Source organism: Fundulus heteroclitus, chromosome 18, assembly GCF_011125445.2.
Source record: "Fundulus heteroclitus isolate FHET01 chromosome 18, MU-UCD_Fhet_4.1, whole genome shotgun sequence".
NCBI classification, from domain to species: domain Eukaryota; kingdom Metazoa; phylum Chordata; class Actinopteri; order Cyprinodontiformes; family Fundulidae; genus Fundulus; species Fundulus heteroclitus.
Window position 1 is genome coordinate 2025284 of NC_046378.1, and position 23492 is coordinate 2048775.

General features: G+C 43.0%; 2 protein-coding genes across 4 annotated transcripts in view; both read right to left on the reverse strand.

Moving 5' to 3' along the window:
• Window positions 1–2494, reverse strand: part of ubash3bb (ubiquitin associated and SH3 domain containing Bb) — a 49933-nt gene extending 47439 nt beyond the window's left edge. For both annotated transcript variants that reach the window (XM_036150347.1, XM_036150346.1), the window contains exon 1: window positions 2194–2494. In XM_036150347.1, the coding sequence (XP_036006240.1) occupies window positions 2194–2321 (128 nt within the window). In that variant the 5' untranslated portion in view covers window positions 2322–2494. The remainder of the gene's footprint in view (window positions 1–2193) is intronic.
• Window positions 2495–2616: 122 nt separating this feature from the next.
• gkup (glucuronokinase with putative uridyl pyrophosphorylase) lies at window positions 2617–23443 on the reverse strand. Of its 2 annotated transcripts, XM_021310744.2 has the most exons (23): window positions 23271–23443; window positions 20637–20743; window positions 20497–20541; window positions 20265–20418; window positions 20093–20164; window positions 17604–17692; window positions 17377–17533; window positions 15762–15839; window positions 15414–15505; window positions 15202–15307; window positions 15043–15122; window positions 14892–14960; window positions 14352–14412; window positions 14229–14245; window positions 13909–13966; window positions 13735–13827; window positions 11950–12010; window positions 11520–11633; window positions 9442–9499; window positions 7811–7879; window positions 7203–7266; window positions 7018–7089; window positions 2618–3102 (listed from the first exon to the last, which is right to left on the reverse strand). In XM_021310744.2, exons 1-23 carry the CDS (start codon window positions 23325–23327, stop codon window positions 3010–3012), a joined length of 1866 nt encoding a protein of 621 aa, XP_021166419.2. In that variant the 5' UTR covers window positions 23328–23443; the 3' UTR covers window positions 2618–3009. The 2 variants fall into 2 exon arrangements, with proteins under 2 accessions (XP_036006241.1, XP_021166419.2); XM_036150348.1 differs by lacking the exons at window positions 17377–17533; window positions 17604–17692 and having other exon boundaries at window positions 2617–3102.
• Between the last annotated feature and the right edge of the window lie 49 nt (window positions 23444–23492).

Here is a 23492-nt window from a genome sequence, read left to right on the forward strand (position 1 = left end):
CCCAAACCTGTCTGTAAACCATAGCTTTCGCAGAACGGCCAAATGTCAGAAAGAAAAGTCATTTTTGGACCGCTGACCTGTACTTCAGATTTACTATAATTGCTGAATGTGTGTGTGTGTGTGTGTGTGTGGGGGGGGGGGGGGGGGGGGGCACATCATCAGTTAAAGTCAGGACCCTCATTGACGCAGCTGTCTGGGGTCATGATTGGACATTTACTGCGTGACAAGAGCCTTCCTCTCTCTGTCCGTTTCCTGTCTCATTACGGTCAAAGAATATTTTAATGAATGCTTCATTAAAATATTAGTTTAAGGGTCCATGAATTAATGGAACCGGATCATTGCAGCGACTTATGCTTATTCTTTTCCGTACTATAAGTGTGGTGGTTTTTAACTTTAACTCTGCCGCATAAATATCACAGCAGATATAAGTAGAAAAACACCAACGTTTGGACAGGATTAGTCAAATCAAAGAGAAGTTTAACAGGACACGGTTCTCTGTGACGACCTGTTATCATGAACATGTCTCCAGCTGAGGTGCTGCAGCCTAATGCCATCGGCCCCTTCACACTTCTACCACTGCAGCTCTGCACAGTGCATAAACTGTGACCAACTATTAGCCCGTCAAAGCGGCATCCCTAACTGCGTTCACTGAGGAATTTCTGGACACATACTGCATCAGTGATCAGTATGTAAACCCTTATATATGTCGCACCGAAGATAAAGAGCTAAATCTATGGCGGATGATCAGCAGATGCCGTGGTGCTGACCTGACCTTAGCTTCTCCAAACAGTCGGACTTCAGAAGAACGTCAGTGGACCAACATTTATTTGGTGGTGGCTGATATAAAGAACACCTTTATGTTATGAAGGTAAATGAAAGCACTTAATCAAGTTTTAGCCCAGGCCCCGGTGAGGGGACCTGAGGAAAATAAACATCCAGCAATTAAATCATCTTTTAGATCTGAGATTAGAGTAAAATATATATTAAAAAAAAGATTAAACAGGAACACAACGTCTTTGGTCTTTGTCAGTTTATCAGTTCCAATCCTTAAAGATAATGCCAAGATGACACTTACTCATTTATGAAGTAATATTAATTGCATTTATGCTTTCTAGATATAAAAGCAGGCTATTTTTATGGTTCTCTTGAAGAAAGTTTGGTTGATGACTAATAAACAATATAACTATGAAGAGAGTATTTGAGGAAAACACAACAACAGCTCAGCGTTTTATCGGTGCGAGGTTAATCTTGTGTATGGCAAGAGATTTATTTTACTGGAGAAAACTTCCTCTCTTCATTGTGTCCTCCATAGCAGATAACGCAAATAGATGCTGACAGACATTAATAATTAGTTATTGGCAATTCATCTCTACAGATGTCAGGAGATCTGTTTGCGGCGTATATCCTAGGCTAGCAGATTTTTGTTTTATTCTTCCGTTAAATGAACCCAGGGGCGACTTATCATCACACAGCCGATGCAGCTGTAAACAGGCACTTCTATTCTAAATATTATATTTAGCAAGCAGCAGGGACAGATTTTTTTTATGTTTGATGAATAAACATTTGCAAATGTTTTTTTTTTTTTTTTTTACATAAACCGTGTAACATTCTGGGTCATTTGTTTTTTTATGGATGCAGCCATTTCTAGAAATGGAACCTCTCACAGAGGGGGGGGGGGGAAAGCTAACTATCATATCAGCTGTAACCTCCATCATTAAACAGAAGCTGTGATGACAGGGCACCAGAGGTGAAGGGTCCCAGATGCCTGCAGGAGGCTCCACATCCATGCCTCCGGACTGGCTGCGTCCTGGACGCGCTCCCATAACCAAACTTTTTATCGGTCAAGATATAAAACAGGAGTTCTAGCTGAAGAAAACTGAGAGAAGTGGTTTACTGGTATCTGTGGGTACCATTTGGACCTGATCTGCTGTTGCTCACTCTGATTCTACTCATGCAGGCACAGAGCATTCTCGGTGCGTCTGCTTCCTCCGTCTCTCTCCAGCTTTGTGTGCGGCAGCAGCGGTTTATGACGCCCGGTAACCGGAGCGGAGCCGCGCCTGACCGCTCCGCTACTCCTCCCCGCGACGCAAGCGCTCCCAGCCGGGCAACCTCTTCCCCAGCTCCCCCCTCACCTCCCCTCCCTTCCCCACACGTCCACATCGAGGCGTACGCGGTTCGGGTCCGGCTACTTACGCCCTGTGTCTGGAGAAGCCCATGGAGAGCAGCACGTCCAGGTTGGAGCTGGACTTAATGGAGCCCGATCGGCTCTGGCGGAGCCTCCGGGGGAGAATTTTGCTGTACAGGTCCTCCTTGGCCGCCATGGCGCAGTCCTCCAGCCCGCCCGGCGTCTCGCAGTCCAAACACCGAGGTCGGTTCGAGCTGCGGGTCAGAGCGGCGGTCAGTCCATGAGCCTCGGCGGGGTCCGGATGAGCCGAGGAGCTGAGAGCGGCGCGGCTCTGCGCGGCGCGGCTGCTTCTCCGCCCACTGGAGGAAGCTGCGAATGAGATCCGATAAGCGAGCCTCCAGAGCAGAGTGGGTCAGAGCCCCCAGCACCGTCACAGCCACAGAGGAGGCAGCTCTAACACAGCGTGCTGTTACAAATCATTTTATTAATTGCAGTATAAAATTATGGTCATATCTAAAAATATATAGCACACATCTTAAAATAATTACATAACGTTGGTGTCAGTAATCCGACCCTCTAAATGATCTTCCCTAAGTGTTCATCCTAAAGTCCTGATTGTGGGGGCAGCATCCCTGCAGGTCGGCCTGTTACTGGAAAGCCAGGACACTATAGCCTCGCTGCTTATTTTCCTGATTCATCTTTGTGTCATTTAATGCAGCTGATCATGATCCTCTGAGTCCAGTGTGACAGGAAGGCCAGGCAAAGCCTCCTGCTGGGGGGTGGGGGTGGGGTGGGGGTCCACGGGACGGTCAGTCTGGTGCTGGGGGGGTGTTCCTTCACGGTGACCGGGCCATGGCCTCGTTGATGAGCCGTGAGAAGACGGGTCAGGCCTGTGCAGTGGAGCTGGCAGAAGGGTTGTACGGTGCGATGACACAGAAGACGCAGCCTGCCTCCTGGAAAGCCTGCCTCATCTCCACCTAGTGGGCAAAACGCAGAATGCATCAGACACAGCGGGGAGCAGGTTAAACAGCACGTAGCGCACCACTTAAGATTATGTGTTTGTTTTTGGTGAAAGATATGAGGAGTCATAGGTGGCTGTTTTCCAGAGCAAGCGCTGAGACTGTCTTTCAACAATGCATCCCTTCATGGGTTTGAGCATCACAATGGAGTGTAAGGTTATTTAAACCCTAACCCTAACTTTTTCCTCCTCTGATATTGAATCAGATGGGATGGGGGAGGCAACCATTCCTGTGTCGGTCCTTCATGGGCTCCTGCGCTCTGGGGGCCTTTCGGGCATCCGAGGGGGGGCGGTCTTTGGCTCCACAACCACTGTTGAGCATTTTTCTAATGGATAACCCTTCATACACAAACCCACTGTGACAAACACCCACAGGTGCTTGAAACCAGGTGCTTACAGAAACACTTCTATACAGATAAAGCCTATAATTAGCTTTGGCTCTCACTCCCAGGATGTTATCTGTTTTTCCTCTGCTCTATTTTTGTCGCCTTCTCTCCCTTTTAACGTTTTGCGTCATGTTCCTCTCTCCCCTCTTCTTTCTCTTTTACCTTTCCGTTTCTGTGTCCATTGAATGTGAAATAATCCCAAAATAATGTCCAATAACGTTTTTTTTACAGATATATCAAGCGGGGCACTATAACCAAAGTAGTAATGCTCCACTTAGTAAATCTGTGGGGCTCTCTTCTGGACTAAGAAAACCGATGTTAGTGCTACACTGCCAGACAGGACACGTTAAAAAATAAATCGTAATCAGAACCCTTTCTTGTTTAGATCAATTAGTAATGGCAAAATTATTGCTATTTGCTAAATACCAGAATGATGAGAGATTTTCTTCTACAAAATATCTTAAATTCAAAGAGTGTTCAACATATTTGCTAGGATTGCCTTTGAAATTTTGACGATTTGGATCAAATGTTGTGGATATCTTTCCACAAGCTTCAGACAATAAATCTGCTGGAATTTAGGCCCATTCCTCCAGAGTCCAGTTTGTGGGCTGCCTTGCTTGTGCGCACCTTTTCAGCTCTGTCTACAAAGTGTTAATGTGGAAAGAGAAGGGCTTTGCCATGGCCACACCACAACATTGACTTTGTTCTTAAGCACCTTCATAACTAATAGGTGGTTTGCTTAGGGTTATTGTGCAGATTCATTTATGCCCAAGCTTTAGCTTTCTTGTTGATTTATTAAAATCTTTCTCCCATATTGCCACATTATGTCCTTCCCTTCTAAAATGCTACCATCTCTGTACTTACTAGTGTTGCACCGATGCCATTTTTTTGGCCCCGATACCGATACCCGATACCTGGCTGTGCAGTATCGGCCGATACCGATACCATTACTTTTGAAATTTATGTGTGTGTGTATATATGAAGTACAGCATACTACTTGGATGTAAAATAATTGCTATCATGGCTTTGTCAAGCTGCTACCTTTGTAAAGCAGGAAAAAGACTAATACAAAGTGAATCCAGTAGAACTAGTGAGTGTCAGTAGAGAGAAGGCTGCGTTCAAGTGACATACAAACATCAAAATGGTATCCGTGACCTATTTGTTGGTACTCGCCGATACCGATACCACCATTTTAGCACGGTATCGGCGCCCCGGCCGATACTGGTATCGGTATCTGTGCAACTCTAGTACTTACCAGTAGGGATGGTGATCACCGGCTTGTGAGTTTCAGCCTTTTACTTCCAAATGTAATGATTTTAATGAAACACATCAGAGGACATGTCTCCAAAGGTTTTAGTCTCTGTCCCTGACTGTATTTGTTATCTGGCTCTTTATCTGCTGCTTTTGGAGTAATGGCTTCTTCTTTGCTGAGTGGGCTCTCAGCCCATGTTGGTACAGGACTCATTCACTATGGATGATGACACTCTGTTTCCAGCTTCAGCAGCATCTTCACAAGAACTTTTGCTTATGTTCTGGGATTGATACACATTTTTTATACCCATAACACACTCATCTCTGGGACACAAAAAACACGTCTCCAACCTGGACAGTGTGTGTTTTTCCTTCACAAACACACAAGAATCCATCTTGTACTGCACCAGCTTCAGCCATTTTTGTCCAAAGCAAAAACAGTTCGGGCCAATCACGTTGCAGTATTCTAGTTTAAGGCGAGACATACCATTGCGACAAAACCAAGAGCTGGCGAGCCCACAGGTGAACCAACATCAACATGGCAGCACAGGAGGACGCACGGTTAGCTGCTGCTATCACATCTGTTTTGTCAGAATCTACAATTTCATCTTTGACGGAAGAACAGCAACAAGTGCCTTGACTAGCTTACCTTAGGATGGTTTCTCATGGCGCCTGCTAATTATTTTTTAATCTGACACCGTGATTGGCTAAAACCAACCTTTGGTAGACGTCACTAGGTGTCGCCTTGCCCAATCAGCTCAGAGTTCTGCTGAATGTGTCTCCTTTCCCCAAACAGATTCAAAGGGAGCAGTCCCAGACTGACAATGTGCAGAACGCAGAGTGCTACACATTATCAATCTGGCTGGCCAGGTTATAGTAATGTTAGTGCATCGAAGCTTTGGATTTTTTGGAAAAACAAAAATTAAGGAATGATCTCTCCCCCCACTAATTATTGTGGAATTTAGCTGTGTTGTGAAAATGTTTATTGATGTATGTAACTCTGATCATATCTTCTCTGAGTGCACCTGCATATTTCCCGTGTGAAAGAAGCTCTCATGCTACAGATCCACTATTGTGTTTCCACATCCAAGGACACAGAGAGGAGTTGAGTTAGATAAGAACTGGATCGTACCAGTGGGTGCACCCCGCCTTTCTTCGTTAACCCAGAATGTATAAAAGTTAGTGTGTTCTTTTTCTCATTGCTCTGTTTCCTGACTGCGTTAGGGGACAGAGACATTCAAACGCTCATACCTTTGAATTAAATAACTTAAAGACAAACGATGCATCATTTGTTTTCATGAGTGGTGTGCTCACTTAATTGATAATTATTAATATCCACTACAGCTGGTATTAATAATTTGGGTTTATCCTAACTGAAAAAACAAATTGATTCCAAATTTGTTGATTTTTTTCATGGTAGCTATAAAGTAGCACTAGTAACGCACCACCCACAGTGAAGCCAATATTTAATTATTCTCAAATTATGATAATAAACTAATGTTTTTAAATATTAATGTTGCTACCTTTCTAGCTTCATGCAGCAGCGAGCTGTGCTGCAGAGCCAATACTAGTTTGTACATGAACAAGAGCAACTAATATTTTAGGTCTGTGTTGCCTCCCATCCTCTTTACCAGCGCTAATGCTGGCAGCACTTTTTAACCATCTCTGTTTAGAAAAGCACTGTTCTGTGTTGCTGCTTCTGTTAGCATCTTCTTGGGTTGCTGCTGCATCCTTCAGTCACGATTTTACTTTATAGGTATCAGTTGAATCAAGATACAGTCAGTGCCTTACAAAAGTATTCATACCCCTTAAGCCTTTTGTATTTTGCCACATTACAACCTCTCGAGATATATGTGCGTCCAAATCATGCCACACTTTTCAGATATTGGTTTGTAAATCATCTGGAAGACCACGCATGCTTTTCTTTCCACTTCAGTCATGCTCTACTTTGAGTGGCATGACTTTATATTGTTATTTTAACGTGACAAAGTGGAACTGTTAATATATTCCCGTGACTTTTCCAATATGTGTATTCTACCATAAAAGTCCTCAGTTTATGTACAGCCAGAATCATTGTGATATAGCTAGAATTGTGGAGAACCCCTGCTTTCATGGATGTTGTGCAAAGTTTGTTCTTACTCAACCTGACCAATGTTCTGTACGATCATAAAGAAATGAGCTTCAGTTCTCTGGTGTCGGAGAACGTTAGGGAGAACCTCCACATCATGCAGTCTTACCAGCCTCGCCTGGTCCAGACACAGCCCCACCACGGCCCCCCCACTTCCGGGTAACTTCACGGCTGAGCCAAACTGTGAGAACCAGCAGAGACTTTCTGAATTAATATAAGGTAACGAGTCTAGCAGGAAAAACAGTTGCTGGATTTGGTCAGCGCTGAGATGTCTGTGGATCTTTGGATGCCTACCTGCCTCGCCAGCTGAACCATCCTGAGGTTCCCAGGACCAAGACAGTCGTCGGTGTAGATAGACCTGTAAACCAGTTTACTGTCAGATGAGGCACCTAGAGAATCTAAGAATAGACTTTCTTGAAAAGATAATATTTATCTTGTTGTGCTGTTACATACCATCTAATATAATAATATAACACATCTTCAGGACAATAATGTAATTTAACCAATAATCTAGCATACCAGGCTATTTCCAGGAAACTTATTTGATCATGTAGAGAGATCAGGTTTTTAGTTTGCCTTCAATAAGGACATCATAAGACAATTTTAAGGCACTATTGATAGATCAATAATAACATGCTCTACAATTATCAATATTTGTTGTTTTTTTTTTCACTCCAAGAAGCACAGGACTACAAAGGAAGCTTTGGAAAATAAAGAAAACTGAGTGGCTAAGAAGTTTGGGAACCCCTGGTCTATTGCATCTTTGCATGATATCAACAACCCAAGAGTTACCTGCAGACACGACAAACACACGACAGGCATCATTCGGTATAGTCGGACAGAAAACCCGAGTTAAGTGCATTTCTGATAAAGTTTGGGGCAAATAGCAGCAGCCGTGGTACCTGCGCAGCTCAAAGTTCTGGTCCATCAGCTGTGCCAGACGGCTCCAGTCCCCGTCTTTAATCGCTGCCCTAAAGGGGAGAAAAACATCCTCGGGTCTGAACTTGGATCTGTGAATGAGCTCACATCCAGCTTACACGTGTTAAAGATGCAAGTTGGAAAACAAGTGAGATTTGCTAACTGCAAAGGTGACCAGGCTAACCTGCCAGAGACAATCTATTTCTCTGCACGCTGCACATTCAATACTGTCTGTGGAGGGAAGGCTGGCTGATATTCCACATTTCTCTGTAGCTCTATATTTCATTCAGTCACAAACCATCCTGTCCTCATTCCACCTGTACTCCTTCTTCCCTGTTTTTCCACGTTTGTTAACTGTATTTGTGCTTTCTTTTCCTGCCTGCTTCTCTCTGTTCAGACACCACCGTGTTCACATTCATGAAAATGAATGTTTAAACGAATAAGAACATCAGTCAGCTTTTAAAAGTCCCACATCCTTTAAATATTCTGTCCCAGTGACCTTAAAAAAGCTGTCCAAATTATGTGAAACATGCAGACTATCTAAACGATGTTGCAAATTAACTCAAATATTCAGTCCCACGTTACCTGAACCATGTGGCGTCAAATTATGTTTATAATTCTGACTCAGATTACTTGAAACATGCTGTTTCAAAATCACCTAAATTATTTCTAAACATCATTTTTAAACAAAATTTCTTTTTTGAGGCATTATTGAACAGTATAAATTTGACATCATTTCCACCTGCTGCTGCTGACCACTCCCCCTGTGTGATGTCACCTCCCTTATGTCTTGTGATTTAGCTGATATGCTTCCAGGACAATAAGATAATAGCTATCAGAAATGTAAATCGACGGCTTATTGCTGCAGCCATCATTTATCAATTACAATATTAGTAGCCAGACTCGTTTTTGAGGGGATGGATGGTAAGGAACCTGTGATGGTCTAAGTCAGGGGACAGCTCAGATGATACATTTTTTTTTTTCCAAATCAGAACTTGGTAAATTCTGACTTTTGAGTAACAACACTGAATACATCATATCTTCTAAGTTATTTACTCAAAATTCTGCAAACTGATAAAACACCTCAAAAAAACACATTCTTCTATTCATAAGATCAGGAAAGAGGAAACATTTGGATTTTGTGTGTCTAACCCAGGGGTGTCAAACATACGGCCCGCGGGCCGGATCCGGCCCTTCAGGTGTGGAAAAATTTAAATCATTTCTTAATTTTTATCTGTTTGATGTATTTTGTCATGCAGGACAGTGTTTTTAAGTTCCAAAAAATGTGAATAAATGTTTTTCAACATTGTATAATCACTGTGATCAGTTCTTATGCATAATGCACTTAAGTAAATGTTTAACTGAGTAAAAGTATTGTTGAAATTGCGCATACTGTTCTTATAAACGCTGAGGTTATTCATAATATATTGTGTAAAAGTGAAATTAATTTAATATAAAAATCAACAACAAGTCCACATTTATTAGTTCTATTTAATGTTGCAATGAGTTAACTCGTGTGGCCCTCTTGAGATCAGATTAAGCTGTATGCGGCCCCTCAACCAAAATGAGTTTGACACCCCTGGTCTTAACCCATCCTTTTTTGGTTGGTACCAACCTTGCCTGGTCTGTGAGCTCAGCAAAGGACTGCATAGCCTCAACCACCACTGCTTCCCCTGTGGACAGACAAGTAACATGGAAGTAGTTCAAGATATGCCTCAAACGTTTTTTGGTGTAAAGGTTCTCTAGGTACTACTGTGTGATCTTAAAAACAATCGAGCTGCAGAATCTAACCCCTATATTGCAATGAAATAAGATCAAAAGGAAAAAAAAAATAACATTTAGAGCTCATATAGCTATCCCTGAAGTGTCTATCAAGGGCTCCAGCTCTATGCTCGTCCTCATGGGAGAAGTTCATTGGTGGTGAAACAACAAGAATTTACCAACATTGTTTTGCAGCAGTTCAAGCATATGTCCAAAAAACATGAGCCATGCAGAAGCAGAGAGGTCCATCACTACAAGTTCCATGCTGCTGTTTACTACCACATTATGGCAAAACCTGCAGTATCTTTAAATGCTGAAGAGAAAGTTCAGGTTATTAGCAGTTAGCATTTTACCTGCTTCACAACACTCTCTTGGCCTCTTCGTTTAGGTTACATTCAGATTAGCTGGTCCTGGAGGCCTAGTCCAGGCGAAGGCAAGACCCAAATTGATCTTTGGATCTTAAAACAATGCTTCAAAAATCCATAGAGGTTCATGTAGACCATTGATGTATATTACTGGACTGGACATCTCCTTTTTGTCACTATGACTAGGGACGTGCTCACGCAAGCTTCATTGCTATGCATTGAGTCTTGTCAACAAAACTGTGTTGTTCTAATGGGGAATGAGCAGACATCTGTCTAAAAAACAACACAAAGTGGTTGTGGCTCCCTTAATTCATATCCATTTTTAATAAAATAAGGACCAAGTTAAAGATGAAAAAAAATCGGCGATGTTATGATACATAGAAATACACGCAATTCCTAAAGATAAATCCATAAGCAATGTGGGAACTGTGCAATTATAGTGTTGACAGTTATGTTTACTGTGCTATAAGGACAGGCCAGTTTATTTGTAGCATGTTTCAGTAACAAGACAGTTCAAGGTGCTGTTCATGAACAGAACAAAGAAAAGAAAACACACAGAGGAAAGCTCATTGCAATGGAATAGTAGCAGCTGGTTAAGATATAAGACAAGTTGGACTGTAAACTTCAACGTTAACATTCAATGGCAACTCTAAAGAAATAGGTGCTTAACCTTGATTTAAAGGTTAACTTTTACAGGCTTCTTGAGTTTGTTCCAGGTAAGTGGAGTATAGAAACTAAATGCTGCTTCCAGATGTTTGGTTCTGGTTTAGCAGAGTAGACATGAACCAGAAGACCTTAGTGGTCTGGAGGGTTGATACACTGATAACAAGTCTGTGATGTATTTAGGTGCTAAGCCATTCAGGGATTTATAGACTAACAGAAGTATTTTAAAGTCTATTCTCTGAGATAGAGGGAGCCAGTGTAAGGACTTTAGAACTGGGGTGATGTGCTCTACTTTCTTAGTCTTAGTGAGGACGCGTGCAGCAGCGTTCTGGATCAGCTGCAGCTGTCTGATCCAACTAAAAGTGGATCAGACAGCTAGTTTTTCCAGATCCTGCTGAGACATTAGTCCTTTAATCCTGGAAATATTCTTGAGGTGATAGAAAGTTGAACAACTCAAGCTGCATTATTGTATCAAAGTTTGTTAGTTCCTGGCCTTTAAGCTGAAATCTCTAGATTGATACAGGGTAATAAAAGGTTCCTCGGGCTGACTGGCCATCGGGACATTTTGCGATGTGGCACGCTGTTCCTGAAAGTCCGTATTTTGCTCTCGTCTCAGGCTAATTAGCTTAAGCTATCACTGGGAATCAAGCGGGACCCCTCGGCGATGACTATGGATGGCCGAGGGGTCCCGGCACATTTTCAGTATGAGATCCTGAACGTTTCTTCCCAGAACATTCAGTTAACCTGACAGTTTTTCTGTAAGCGTCTCCAGTTTGGATGTGCAGGTGGCTCTCCCTACGGCTGCCAAGATAAGTAACGCGTCGCTCAGCAACAGAGGGTGGGAGAGAAACCCCCCAAAAAACAGTATTCACACACACACATATTGTTAGCCTGGATGACCCACCATTGAGCCAACGCTGCCGGATGTTGCTGTGGATGCGTCCAGAGTCGCTGGGGTCGCTCAGGTAGGCCAGCCAGAATGGTGGAAGGTTGCACATGTCCATAGAAACATAGTTTCCTGAGAGAGGGCAGAACACATGGGAAGATGTACCAATACAATGTCCTGTTTTTAAAAGACATTGAGCACAAGCATACAACCAGAAGAACAAGACCTCTCAAGAACTGACACAGCTCTTACGCAGCCAAAATATCAAGACATGAAGATGGGTACATAGGGAAATAAGCCAGAGACCTGGGGTCAAATGAATCATGTCTCATTTTCCTTTTTGTCTGTAATGCACTCTAAAACAGTAAAGTTACATCCAGTGTCTAAAATCTTTTAGAAAAGTCAAATAATTGCCCCATCTATCTGTGATATCTATTGAGATCAGTACCATAGCCTTGTTCATCCATGAGCTTCTTGCTGAAATCCATGTAGACCAAACCTTCATAGACCTGCAAGGACAAAGGGACACACATTTCCTGTTAATGTAAGTCACTTCTCAATCTTTATAAACAAGTCCAGCCTCACTAAATACGTGTCATACAGACAGACATATTATGTTTGTGTGTTTTGCTGTTGAAACAAAGAGTTTTTTTTTAAATAATAAGCACTGCTTGTTCGGTTGAAAGAAGTGTTTCACTAACCTGACTCTAGCCAGATGTATTTCGCTCGGCCTAGCTCCTCTCACATCCATCTGAGACTGATCCATAGGAATTGCCTTTACTGAAGGCTGGGCCTTATCAAAAATTCTTGCATATGATTGGATAAGCCACTTGTCTGTCATCTTTATCGACGTGCTATTTCAACCACTCACACCAAAGCTAACCCGTGACGCTGTGAGAGCGACGCAGGAAAAAAAACAATACTTTTTTTTTTTATGTGTTTGCGGCTCTAGTGGCACGCGTTTAACTGACAGTGAGCTGACAGGAAGACGGGGGAAGACAGGCGGCAAAGCGCCGCGGGTCGGAGTCGATCCCGGCCCGACCGCGTTGAGGACTAAAGGCCTCCTAATATGGTTTGCGCTAACCGCTAACCGCTCCGCCATGGGCGCGCCCTGGAAAACAAAACTTGCCAAATCCAGTCGGGAGAAGGGCGAAAACATGGTTTCCACCAACAAAAGCCTTCAGAGGCGTTCTCTGATGTTCTTTTAATGAAACAATATTATGTAGATTGGACAACACGGAAGAAATAGCAGCATCAATGTTAACGCTTGCTTCCTCGATGCGAGCCGCCATTGTCTGAATCAGTCTCACATCGCTTCTCCACTACGTCACATCTATGAAACTCCAGCCCTGCGTCCTGATTGGCTGGACAATAAAATTGTTTGGAGAAATCACTTTCTATGGGAGAGGTCCCAGATGGATGTGAGTGAAGCTAGGCGGAGCGATATCAATCTGGCTAGAGTCAGGTTAGTGTTTCACTACATTCAGCACAATTCCCAAGTTTAAAGTTGGTAGAGCAAATACATAGGAAGGTTGGAGGTTCTCACCCACCCTGACAATAAAAAAAAATCAATCTAAATAACTCAGTTAACATGTTCTTTAGCGTCGTCGATGGTTGAAATCCCTTTGCAGAAATCCCTTATACTGAGCAAGCATGAAGGGACAGTGGAGAGGAAAACTCCCCTTTAACAGGAAGGAAAACGTCCAACAGAACCAGAACCAGGCTCAGTGTGAACGCTCATCTGCCTCGACCCAATGGGGCTTAGAGAAGACAGAGCAGAGACACAGAAGCACACATTGATCCAAAATCCTTTCTATGTTATATAGTAATAGCGGATGATCTGCTCCCCAGGATGGTATTCATCTTTTTGTCGCATTGCTGGTGAAATCGTTTGGTTTCTCTATATTGTAAACTCATCTATGATTTTTGGGGATGACATTTGGCTTCATCTGTGTTCTTGATAAATAATGACATGGTGATTTTGTTGTGGTGGCTTTGTCCACCTGAGCTCTATTTAATTTCTTTTAGAACCTGTATTTTATCACAGTATTTCTACCATGACTGTAGCTCTAAATCACACTTCATCTTACTGTTGGGATCGAATTCTCTTCTATGTGTGTGTGTGCGTAGTCCGTCCCAGAACCACTTGTGCTAAAGTTTGTGAGCTCTAAGTGTAGGCTGTGTTGGACGGCTGACAGAGGGAGCTCCATGCAGGGCGGATCCATTTACTGACCTGCACCACTCTGTCCTGTAGGCCAGCTGTGATGAACAGCTCATCAGTCTCCACACTGAGGATGAAGTTGGCTCGGATTGGCTTAGGTAGATCCTTCAAAACAACAACAAAAAGAGAATAAGAGAGTAAACACTCAGCAGTCTGCTCTGATGGCTTTGAGTCATGCTCCCTTACATTGTCAGTGATGTTGTAGAATTTCATGAGACACTTCAGAGTAGCTGAAACGATGGCACTGGGGGGGTGGGAGGTAGAAAAATTTATTTATTCTGTTAAAAGTTATTTTTAAAAATAAAAATTTACTAAACATGAACATTATGTAAAAACGTTTCGTCTGTGGGACCTAATTTCCCCTTTGTTAGACAATAAAGGTATATTATTTTGTCTTATATCTTAGATATTGTTATATATAGTAATTGGCTGAAAACTGCAGTATCAGGGCAGAACAGGAATCTAAATTTAGAGAAACGTTTATAGCCCACAAACAAAGTGTTTACCTGCTTCCAGCTAGGCCCTTGATGGAAAGAGAGATAATTTCATCAGAACACGTTCACCTTTTTGGACATAACAGTAAGCATGTAGTGAAGCATCTATATTCACGCTGTGGCAGTGATCCTTACCACTTGCCGAGGAATGTTGGTGTCATACTTCAGGGTGAAGTTCTGCTTTGTCAAAGCAATGCTGCAACAAAAGAGAGCAGAATGATGAACGATGAGTGTAGCAATACTAACATAGAAGCAAAATATATCAAGATGAGTGTAAAGTTGAGTTGTGTCCAGGGGTACCACCCAGGCTTAGCCAGGAGGGGCGTCACCAAGGGATGAATGTGGGCACACCGAGAACCCTAACTTTAAATACAGTATTTCGACTTAGTGTAGAAACATTTCCATGTTGGGAAAAAGTATTTGTTTTTCTTTTTCTTATAGAATTACTGCTTGCTAAATTATCGATAGCCCTAATCTTCACCAGGGGTTCCTATAATCGTAGAGGGTCCTGTAATATCTGCAGGTGAAACACCAAGGATGCTTGTGTAAACTTGAGATTTTAACAGAAAGAGGGGGTTGGGTTAAAGCCAATCATACTCTAAGGCAGCAGCCCAGAAAAACTTTGAGTGGATAAAACTATGCTAAAACACGCAGTAGTGGGTCCACTAATCTCACCCTCGTTTGGAGCAGAACTGGTAGAACTTCTTGCAGGTAGCCTGCAGCAGGCGCAGACCTCCCAGATACCTGCAAAGTCATGACGGGAGCAGATTCATATGAACGTGATCAACCCTTTCCTGTAGTTTGGCGCGTCACTAAGACCACTCACCCCTCCCTCCTGCTGATACAGAACAGATCCTGCAGACTGCCAAACTCTGTGGGATCATTCAGTGGATGAGGGACTAAAGCCTAAAAAACCACATAAATTGATAATTTTGGCTTAACATGTATCCCACATGGAGGCGGTTTACAGGAAAAAGTGCGTTACCAGAGTCTGGCTCTCCACCAGGGTAACCTCAGCCCAGAAGTTAGAGATGGTCATGGCGATGGTTTTCCCATTGAAACCATCTGAGGGATTTCCCATCAACCCAACCCTGCGGGTCAAACATAGTCACAGTTACAGTTCATCCAGTTTGGGTTATAACACTAACAAGAAGAAGAGACTGTCATCTGTAAATGTAGGAGACGTGGCGGTCCTACCTGGCATATGACCGGCATGTGATTGGCTTAGCCGGGTTGTCCTGTTTCTTGGTGGAGTAGTGAGTGAGCCACTTTGTGTAGTCTGACAGGCCCTAACATGACAACAGATTAAAATAAAGCAACTTCAGCTATTTGTATGATTTTGGGTATTCTATCATAGCTGTACACTTAATGTTGAAGCATTAATCAGATTTCTTCACTGCCTTCACTAGCACAGAAAGAAGAGGCAGCTACATTTTATTCTTTTATGTTCAAGACCCAAGCTTTTAATGCCAAATGTTGACTGTGTCGCTGTGTTTGAACCCCTTCCAGAGCAGGTACATTTACATCCCAGATAAAGATACAAACCACTTGTCCAATGAGCTGGAAGCCAGTGGGAAGCTTCATGCCAAACACGTCGAGCTTCTTCTTATTGACGAGCCACTCCTGAAGATCATAGGGAACAAAGGTGAACTGGGACATCTTGTAAACCTTCTTCCTGACCTGACACTCCTGAAGTCATTTATGGTGTGTTCTTCAGAAAGTGTGATCGGTGCAACGAGAAGCTGTGGTAACATACAGAAGGACGTAACTTCCCTTGCTGCTGCTGCTGTGTGTGGAGAGCTTTTGGTCTTTGTGAATATACAACCGGCTACACAAGTGCTTGGTAAGGTTCAGTTACGACAAGTGAGTGTTAAGCAGCTGACCTGGAACAGGAAAGAGTCATACAAGACTACAGGTTTAAAGAGGAGCTAACGGATTCCTGAAGCGTCCACACCGACTGGATTCGTTTTTTAACATTTCTTCCATAAATGTATAACCTATGGAGAAGAAAGGTGGCGAAGTTTGTTTCTTCAATGTCTGCTTTAATATGAGGCAAAAACAGCAGTAATTATGAGATATAACCCACAAATAATTTCTGCATGTTTTATGCTGTACTATATATTAGTGTTGTGCCAATGCCATTTTTTGGCCCCGATACCTGGCTGTGCAGTATCGGCCGATACCGATACCATCTGTTTGATATTGATGTGTGTGTATATATGAAGAACAGCATATTACTTGGATGTAAAATAATTGCCAACATGGCTTTGTCAAACTGCTACCTTATTAAAGCAGGAAAAAGACTAATACAAAGTGAATCCAGTAGAACTAGTGAGTGTTGTTAGAGAGAAGGCTGCATTCAAGTGACATACAAACATCAAAATGGTATCCGTGACCTATTTGTTGGTACTCGCAGATACCGATACCACCATTTTAGCGCGGTATTGGCGCCCTGGCCGATACTGGTATCGGTATCGGTGCAACGCTACCATATATACACTGGTGAGGATGTGCAAAAAGCGTTACAATAAATTTTCTTTTATTACCATATCACAAAAAACTCCAATATTTAATTTGGGTGCATCTACTTGGCTGGGGGAAACACCCGTCTTAAGAAATAATGATTAATCCATGACTTATGGAGCTGTATGCTTGTATATGGTGGCAGATCTACGATGCTGTGGGCCTGTTTCTCTTCCAAAATCACTGGCAACCTTGTTAGAGCGCCAGACATCAGGTGCAGGAGTGCTGAGGCAATGCGATCTGTAAACATGAACCACTGACGATCGCCATGCTGCCCTAACTCCTTGATCAAAACAGAAGATTTTGTATTGCATTCCTGTGTCGGGACTGACATTTCACTGAGACCTGCACCGTCTAGTAAAAATGGAAAAAAAAAAACAAGCCTATTTTACTAAATAGATGATTGTTTGATGAAAACATTCGGCTGACTGAAAAGATGAGAGAGTTTTGACTTTGAAGGCGCTGCAGGAGCAAAACATGGCCAGAGTCTGTAATGTGGTGAACGGCTAGGAAATGACACGGGTCCAAGTGTTACATGTTGCAACAAGAAGTGAACTTAACTGTTAATGTAGAAAAGCGGAAGTAGCAATAATACTATTTCTGTTCGACGCAGTGTGGACAAACATCACCTACGAACCCAGAACACTCCGAAGGTGCGTCCGGTGGCTTGAGGCTGCAGGTGGATGAAGTGGGACAAGTAGGACAGCGTGTCTCTGCGGATGCAGTAAAACACCACGCTGGCCAGCCGGGACGCTGTGCACCTGTCCTCCGGTTTCTCCAAGAAGCGAGTTATCCTAGTACAGAGGCCGTGTGGATCAAAAACAGGAACATGTTGGAAACGGAGTTCTGTAGAACCATCCTCACCTGTGCGTCTCAGGACACACCTCCACAATACCCCTGGAGCTGACCCTCTCCCCTTCCTCCAGCTCATAGTAGATGATCAGCTCTCCAGGCTGCAACACGCACAACAGAAAGAACTGAAATAACACTCCTCTAATTTCTCCAAAAATGTAGCTTTGTAGATCTAAACTGCACAGTCCTGACTTAAAGAAAAACTCAATCTTTCTTTCCCTTGTGGAAGCTGTTGTGTGGTTTTGTCCACTTGAGCTTAGACTGAAACACTGTTAGAGCCTCATAAAGAGCAGATACATTTACACATTAAAAGTCCAGAAACAACAGAAGGTTGGCCACAACTGCTATAAAATATCTGACTTATTTAACGTTTTTATAATATATCAATCTTAAACAGCAGAAACACCCAAAACAGCGTGTCAGCATTTAAATACAGGAATGACTGTACACTGCTGAGATTAAAATAAGGGCGCCCTCTGATTCAGGGAGTGGCAGAAGCACCTTCAGCCGCTCTGACTCTCAGTGGCCGTTTTCTGTCTGACTCTCTCAGTCTCTCACATCACTGGGAGTGGTATTGGTCTGTTCATCTTTATAATGCTGCTTAAAGTTCACTGAGGTTTGCAAGCATTCGTTCCTAATCGGCTCCCTTTGGTTCTCGCCACAATCTGACCTGAAACCGACTCTGTTCACTTCTGCTCAGAATCAGATGGATCATTTGGGTCTGATTGGGTCACCTTGGGTCTGATTTGGTGGGATGACAACTCCTGGGAGGATTGACACTAAAATATGTTTGACTTTAACATCTCTCTCTCTATGGAAGGAAAGACTTGAGAATATTTGATGGAGGACATCAGGGTCTATTTTTCTCATACTGCTGAATTCTCCTACTGTTCTCCAATTTGCCTTGTTGTTATTTCAACTTTTAACTTTATGTTTTCTCTGTCAATTTTCTTTTCATAGTAAGTACAGCTGGTCTGGCGTTCTGTTAGCTGTGACACCATCCAGGAGGGCAGATCATCTGCCATTACCCTGTAACATAGAAAGGATTCCTGGATCAAAGATGTGCTTCTGTACTTTTTGTGTCTCTGCTCTGTCTTCTCTAAGCCCCAGTTGGTTGAGGTTATATATATATATATATATGTATATATATATATACATATATATATATATATATATATATGTATATATATATATACATATATATATATATATATATATATATATATATATATATATATATATATATATATATATATATATATATATATATATATAATTGAATTGAATAGAATATTTGGAAATTTATAGCCTGTCCGAGATTTCTGGACAGCAACGATTGCTTCTCCAAGGTAATTGCTGATGTCTTCTTACCATCGCATGAACACGCGCTTGTATGCTGCAGGGCAACAAGCCACCAAACTACGATTTGTAGAGGTGGCCAGATTTACTAATGATCAATTAACCAAATAACAACTAATAATTAGCAAACTATCCTCATGAACGGGCAAGGCTGTACTTAGTTTTTCCAGGGGTTTTATTCAAAACCTTTCCTCATGATGTTTTTAGCTTAAAGGGGGCCAAGTCACGTATTTTGACCAGCAAAACAAAAACAAAAAAAAAACATATATTCATCTTCAGCTAAAACAATCTATGCCAAGGGGTCATCCTGATAGGGCTAACGTAGTCCTTTATGGACCAGAAAAGAACTATCAGAACTATCAGAAAGCAAGATGGTGACATCTGATTGAGCTGCTGTGAGAGCCAGTAGGCCGTCCTGCAATGACTGGCAGTAAAGTGACAGTTCAGCGGGGTGAACACCAACGCTACCTACAGGTTTAGGCTTACTAGATCTCTTTCTTTATTTCTGCTCTTCTGCCGGATGTTGCTGACTCGCTCGGCTCCATCAGACATATACACGTGGACGCCTCGTTGAGCGCTGAATCTCACGTCCACGTCATTTTGGAGGTGGCATAGTGGAGCGATCCAAAGATGCCTCCTTCTTGTGCTGCGTGGATTTGTTCCAATCGACCCGCAGTACAAATCAGATCCACTGGAGTTATCTTTCACAGGCCAGAATGAACATTTACTTATGTATTTATTCATTATAATGCCATATATGGGCTTCATTGCCTCTCCTTGTTTAGTCGTTGCACACATGCACAATATTGTACCTCCAGTCACGTGGTCTTGTTGTGCTAAATATACGCAAAAGCTAAATAAAATATAATAAGCCAGCAGGGCGTAAACATTTAAGCAGAGGAAGCTACTGCCGTAGTAACTCTTAAAGTCATAGTACGTGACCTGGCCCCTGTAATATTATAAGGGACATGGTTGCAGTTTACAGTTTGATCACATGATGGCAGCGGTATCACGATTCAGTGTTGTCTGTTGACATGGGAGGGAGGTCACTGCTCACTTTGAGCTTTCTCTTTGTGACAGGAGTCACTCATTTGAAGAAGAGCACAACAATCAAAGCATTCAGTCACATGAGAGAAGCTCACTTTGGACCTGAAGAAGCGGATAACTTGAGCGACGTCAAAGTTCTGATCAGCACACAGCATGTCTCCGGCAATCTGCCCAAACAGAGAGAAATAAAACAGCTGATTGTACATCCAGCTGCCCCAATGATCAAAAATCCGTCCGACACGTTCAGCATCGACAGGCGCCTCATACCACGACGATGTCATCCTCCAGCTTGCGACTCCGTATGACCAGTTCCAGGTCGGCCACGGCCCCGAGCTGGTCCTTCAGGGTAGTGCTGCCGTCGTTCACAACATTTTCCACTGGGAAGTCATTGGCTGTGGCCCAGCGCTCGTAGTGCTTATACCTGATCACAGGAAATGTCAAGCAGCAGCAAAGTGTGGCAATAAGTCCGGACCAACAGCACCTTGGTTCTGCAACTCACTTGTCAGCATTGGTGACCAGGTAGACCGCAGTGAAGAGCTGCCGCCTGCAGAGAGGTAACAGGTGATGAGAGAACACAAACCAAGACAATCCTTATCTGAAAATGTTACAACTATTCACGTCTGGGCCAATCAAACTCACACGTTGACAGTTTCCCACCAGAAGTCAAGGATCTTCTTTCCCCCAATCCCAGGAAGCAAAGCCTTGGGTACACCAGTCAGATGGCTGTATAGACCTGTGTCATCATTCTGCACAAACATACAAAGAGCCCCCAGAGCTTTACTCTCAGTCTTCATCGCTTTTCCACTCATTCGTGATTCTGTTTTTGTTTTGTTGTGGTTTTGTTTCACCCTGATAAATGAATCCATTCCGACATAAAAAGCTCCTAAATTTAAAAGGATGAAGCGCTTTCTCTACTTTAAATGGTCTTAATAACTAATATACACAGAGTTCTCATTGCTGTTGTTAAATCTTAGAATATAGAGATACAGGAATTACAGAATTTTTGCGCCAGCGCTTTGGTTTCAACAGAGCCGTTGGCTAAAAACTGAGAATGTTTCAATATAGCAAGGTCACTAACCTATATTTCTCATAAAAAACACTGGGAAAAGGAAGTATCAGACCAGATAAATTGGAAAAAAAAAACACCTTCTTGGTCTCTTGGCCACTGGAGCCAATCAATTAAAGGGTGGCTGGAAAGTAAAACATTTCAAAGAAGAAAATGATGGAGAACACACGCATGTACAGGGAAAACATGTAAAAACTCCATGCAGGAAGACCCTTACCTGACTCCGCCAGATAGATTTGCTCCGCATATCCATCTGGAAACCTTCCGTTGAAGTAATTTTGGGAAGGGGCGAAAATACTGGTCAGCTGATTGGCCTATGTTGGTGATAGACGGGCCAAATAAACCAATCAGATTCGTCGTCGCTCGTAACAGAGCGACGACGAAAACACAACCACAAGCCAAGCTACTCTTGCTGCTGCAAGTAAAGGCTCGTTAGCTCAGCAGAGAAATACTCTGTAATTCCGATAAAACTTGCTCGATAGCCGCGCTAACGCTAGTTTCATCGGCTGAAGCCGCCATGTTCTTTAGACTGAACTGACGCGCTTCCCGTTGCGTCACACCTCAACCCGCCTCAAAGCCAACGCTGATTGGACGTTCGTTTGGTGAACGGCTCCAAATTTTCTTCAACGGAGGGTATCCAGACTGATCTGCGAGTGAAACCTTGAAACCTCGCGAGATCAGGATGGTCTCACGAGGCTAGGAAGACCCTAGGCACAGGTTAGATCCCATTTTTATTTCCCCTACAACCTTTCAGAATTCCTGATTTTTTTCACTTCTTGACTTCGAATAGCAATTCGTTGGTATGTTAGCTGGTGAATAAGAGCCTTAATGTTTACAACAACAAAAAAAAAGCTGTTTATTATAAGTGCGTTTCCACCGTGGGTTCCCAGATGTTTCTTCTGGGTCTTAACTTCCCAGAACCTTCATATGTATTTCGGCTGTCTCTTGTACACGCTGCATGGTGGGGCAGCTGGTAGCACTGTTGCCTTGCATCGAGAAGGTCTGCATGGAGTTAGCATGTTCTCCCTGTGAAAGCGTGGGTCCTCTCCAGGTACTCCAACTTCCTCCCACTCTGGAAACATGACAGTGGGGTTAAGTGGTCTCTCTAAATAGCCCTTAGACATCCGTGAGTGCATGGTTGCTTTTCCTGTGTGTCTCTGTGAAGCCCTGTGATAGACTGGCCTGTCCAGGGTGTACCCACCTCTCGCACAGTGACTGCTGGAGATAGGCCATTCCACTGGGGGACTGAAAGTACTGAGTCACCTGACAGAGTCACTCCTCCTTCACACAGAGTGATGCCCACCGCTAACAACTAACATTTACGTTTACGGTACTCCATCTTCACTTCTGTGTTTTTTTTTTTATTTATTTATTTAGATATAAGAAAAACTATATTTTTTGGACCAGCTTATGAGTGAATATTTAACTTGTCCTCGCAAACAAGCCTCTGAAAAGCAATAATGAGAACTTAGAAATGGTTCCAGGACCTTCGTGGTGTCAATTAAAACAGAGTGGTTTGGGTTTCACACAGAACAGAACAAACAAAAAGCAATCAGCATGCAAATAGGGTCTAATGAAGGCCAGTCATGCTTAATAAGAGTAGTATTAGTAGGTTATAACTTCATTTCCAGATTTTGTTATAACCTTTATTGTCCAAGATGTGATTTCCTCCAGTAGCCTATAAGTGGTGTAACAAAGTTCTATCAGACGTGATGCAGTGTCTCCATGCCAAACCCCTTAACGTCATTGGCCAATTTAAGATTTACATTATTTCTTGGCAAAGGAACACGTGTATTACACAATCATTGCTGTTAATTTCAAGTGGAGGTTGCACTGGAGAATTCGGCATGATCAGAAGGTAACAAATGCCTTAATCGGAGCGAAACCCCAACTTCTACAGCGTTGGAGCCCTTACGTAGTGGATACCATCCGACGGACGGTGCAGCGCGGAGAGGGTCGCTGGAAACCAGTCCACGTCTCAGAATTTACACAACTCCACAACTAATTAGAGCCGATCGCCCCACTGTAAGGATACGAACTTGAGAGAATCAAAAGCAACGACTCAACAACAGAGAGGGGAGCCAGAAAGTTGGCTGATGCTTAAAAGCATCTTTCTGTAATGCAGTTCTGCGCAGAGTCGCCGCTGCTTCTTGACGGATGTGAACTTTGCACTGTTGGTTCTGCAACGAAGCCCCCGCGTTGTTTACCTTGATCTGGGTCTCTAAAACGGTGCCGTGCCCGGCTACCAGCAGGATGCAGATCATGGATGCAGATCAGGTCGTTCTGGTGGGGCTTTAAAACGCAGATCCTAGCTGATACGAATCTGTCTGCAGCTTTAAGACGTTTACAGCGTCACGGAGAGGACGCACATCCGCATGGACCCTTCAAATTAAAACACCGCCGTTTGCGACAAATAAATAGACAGTAAA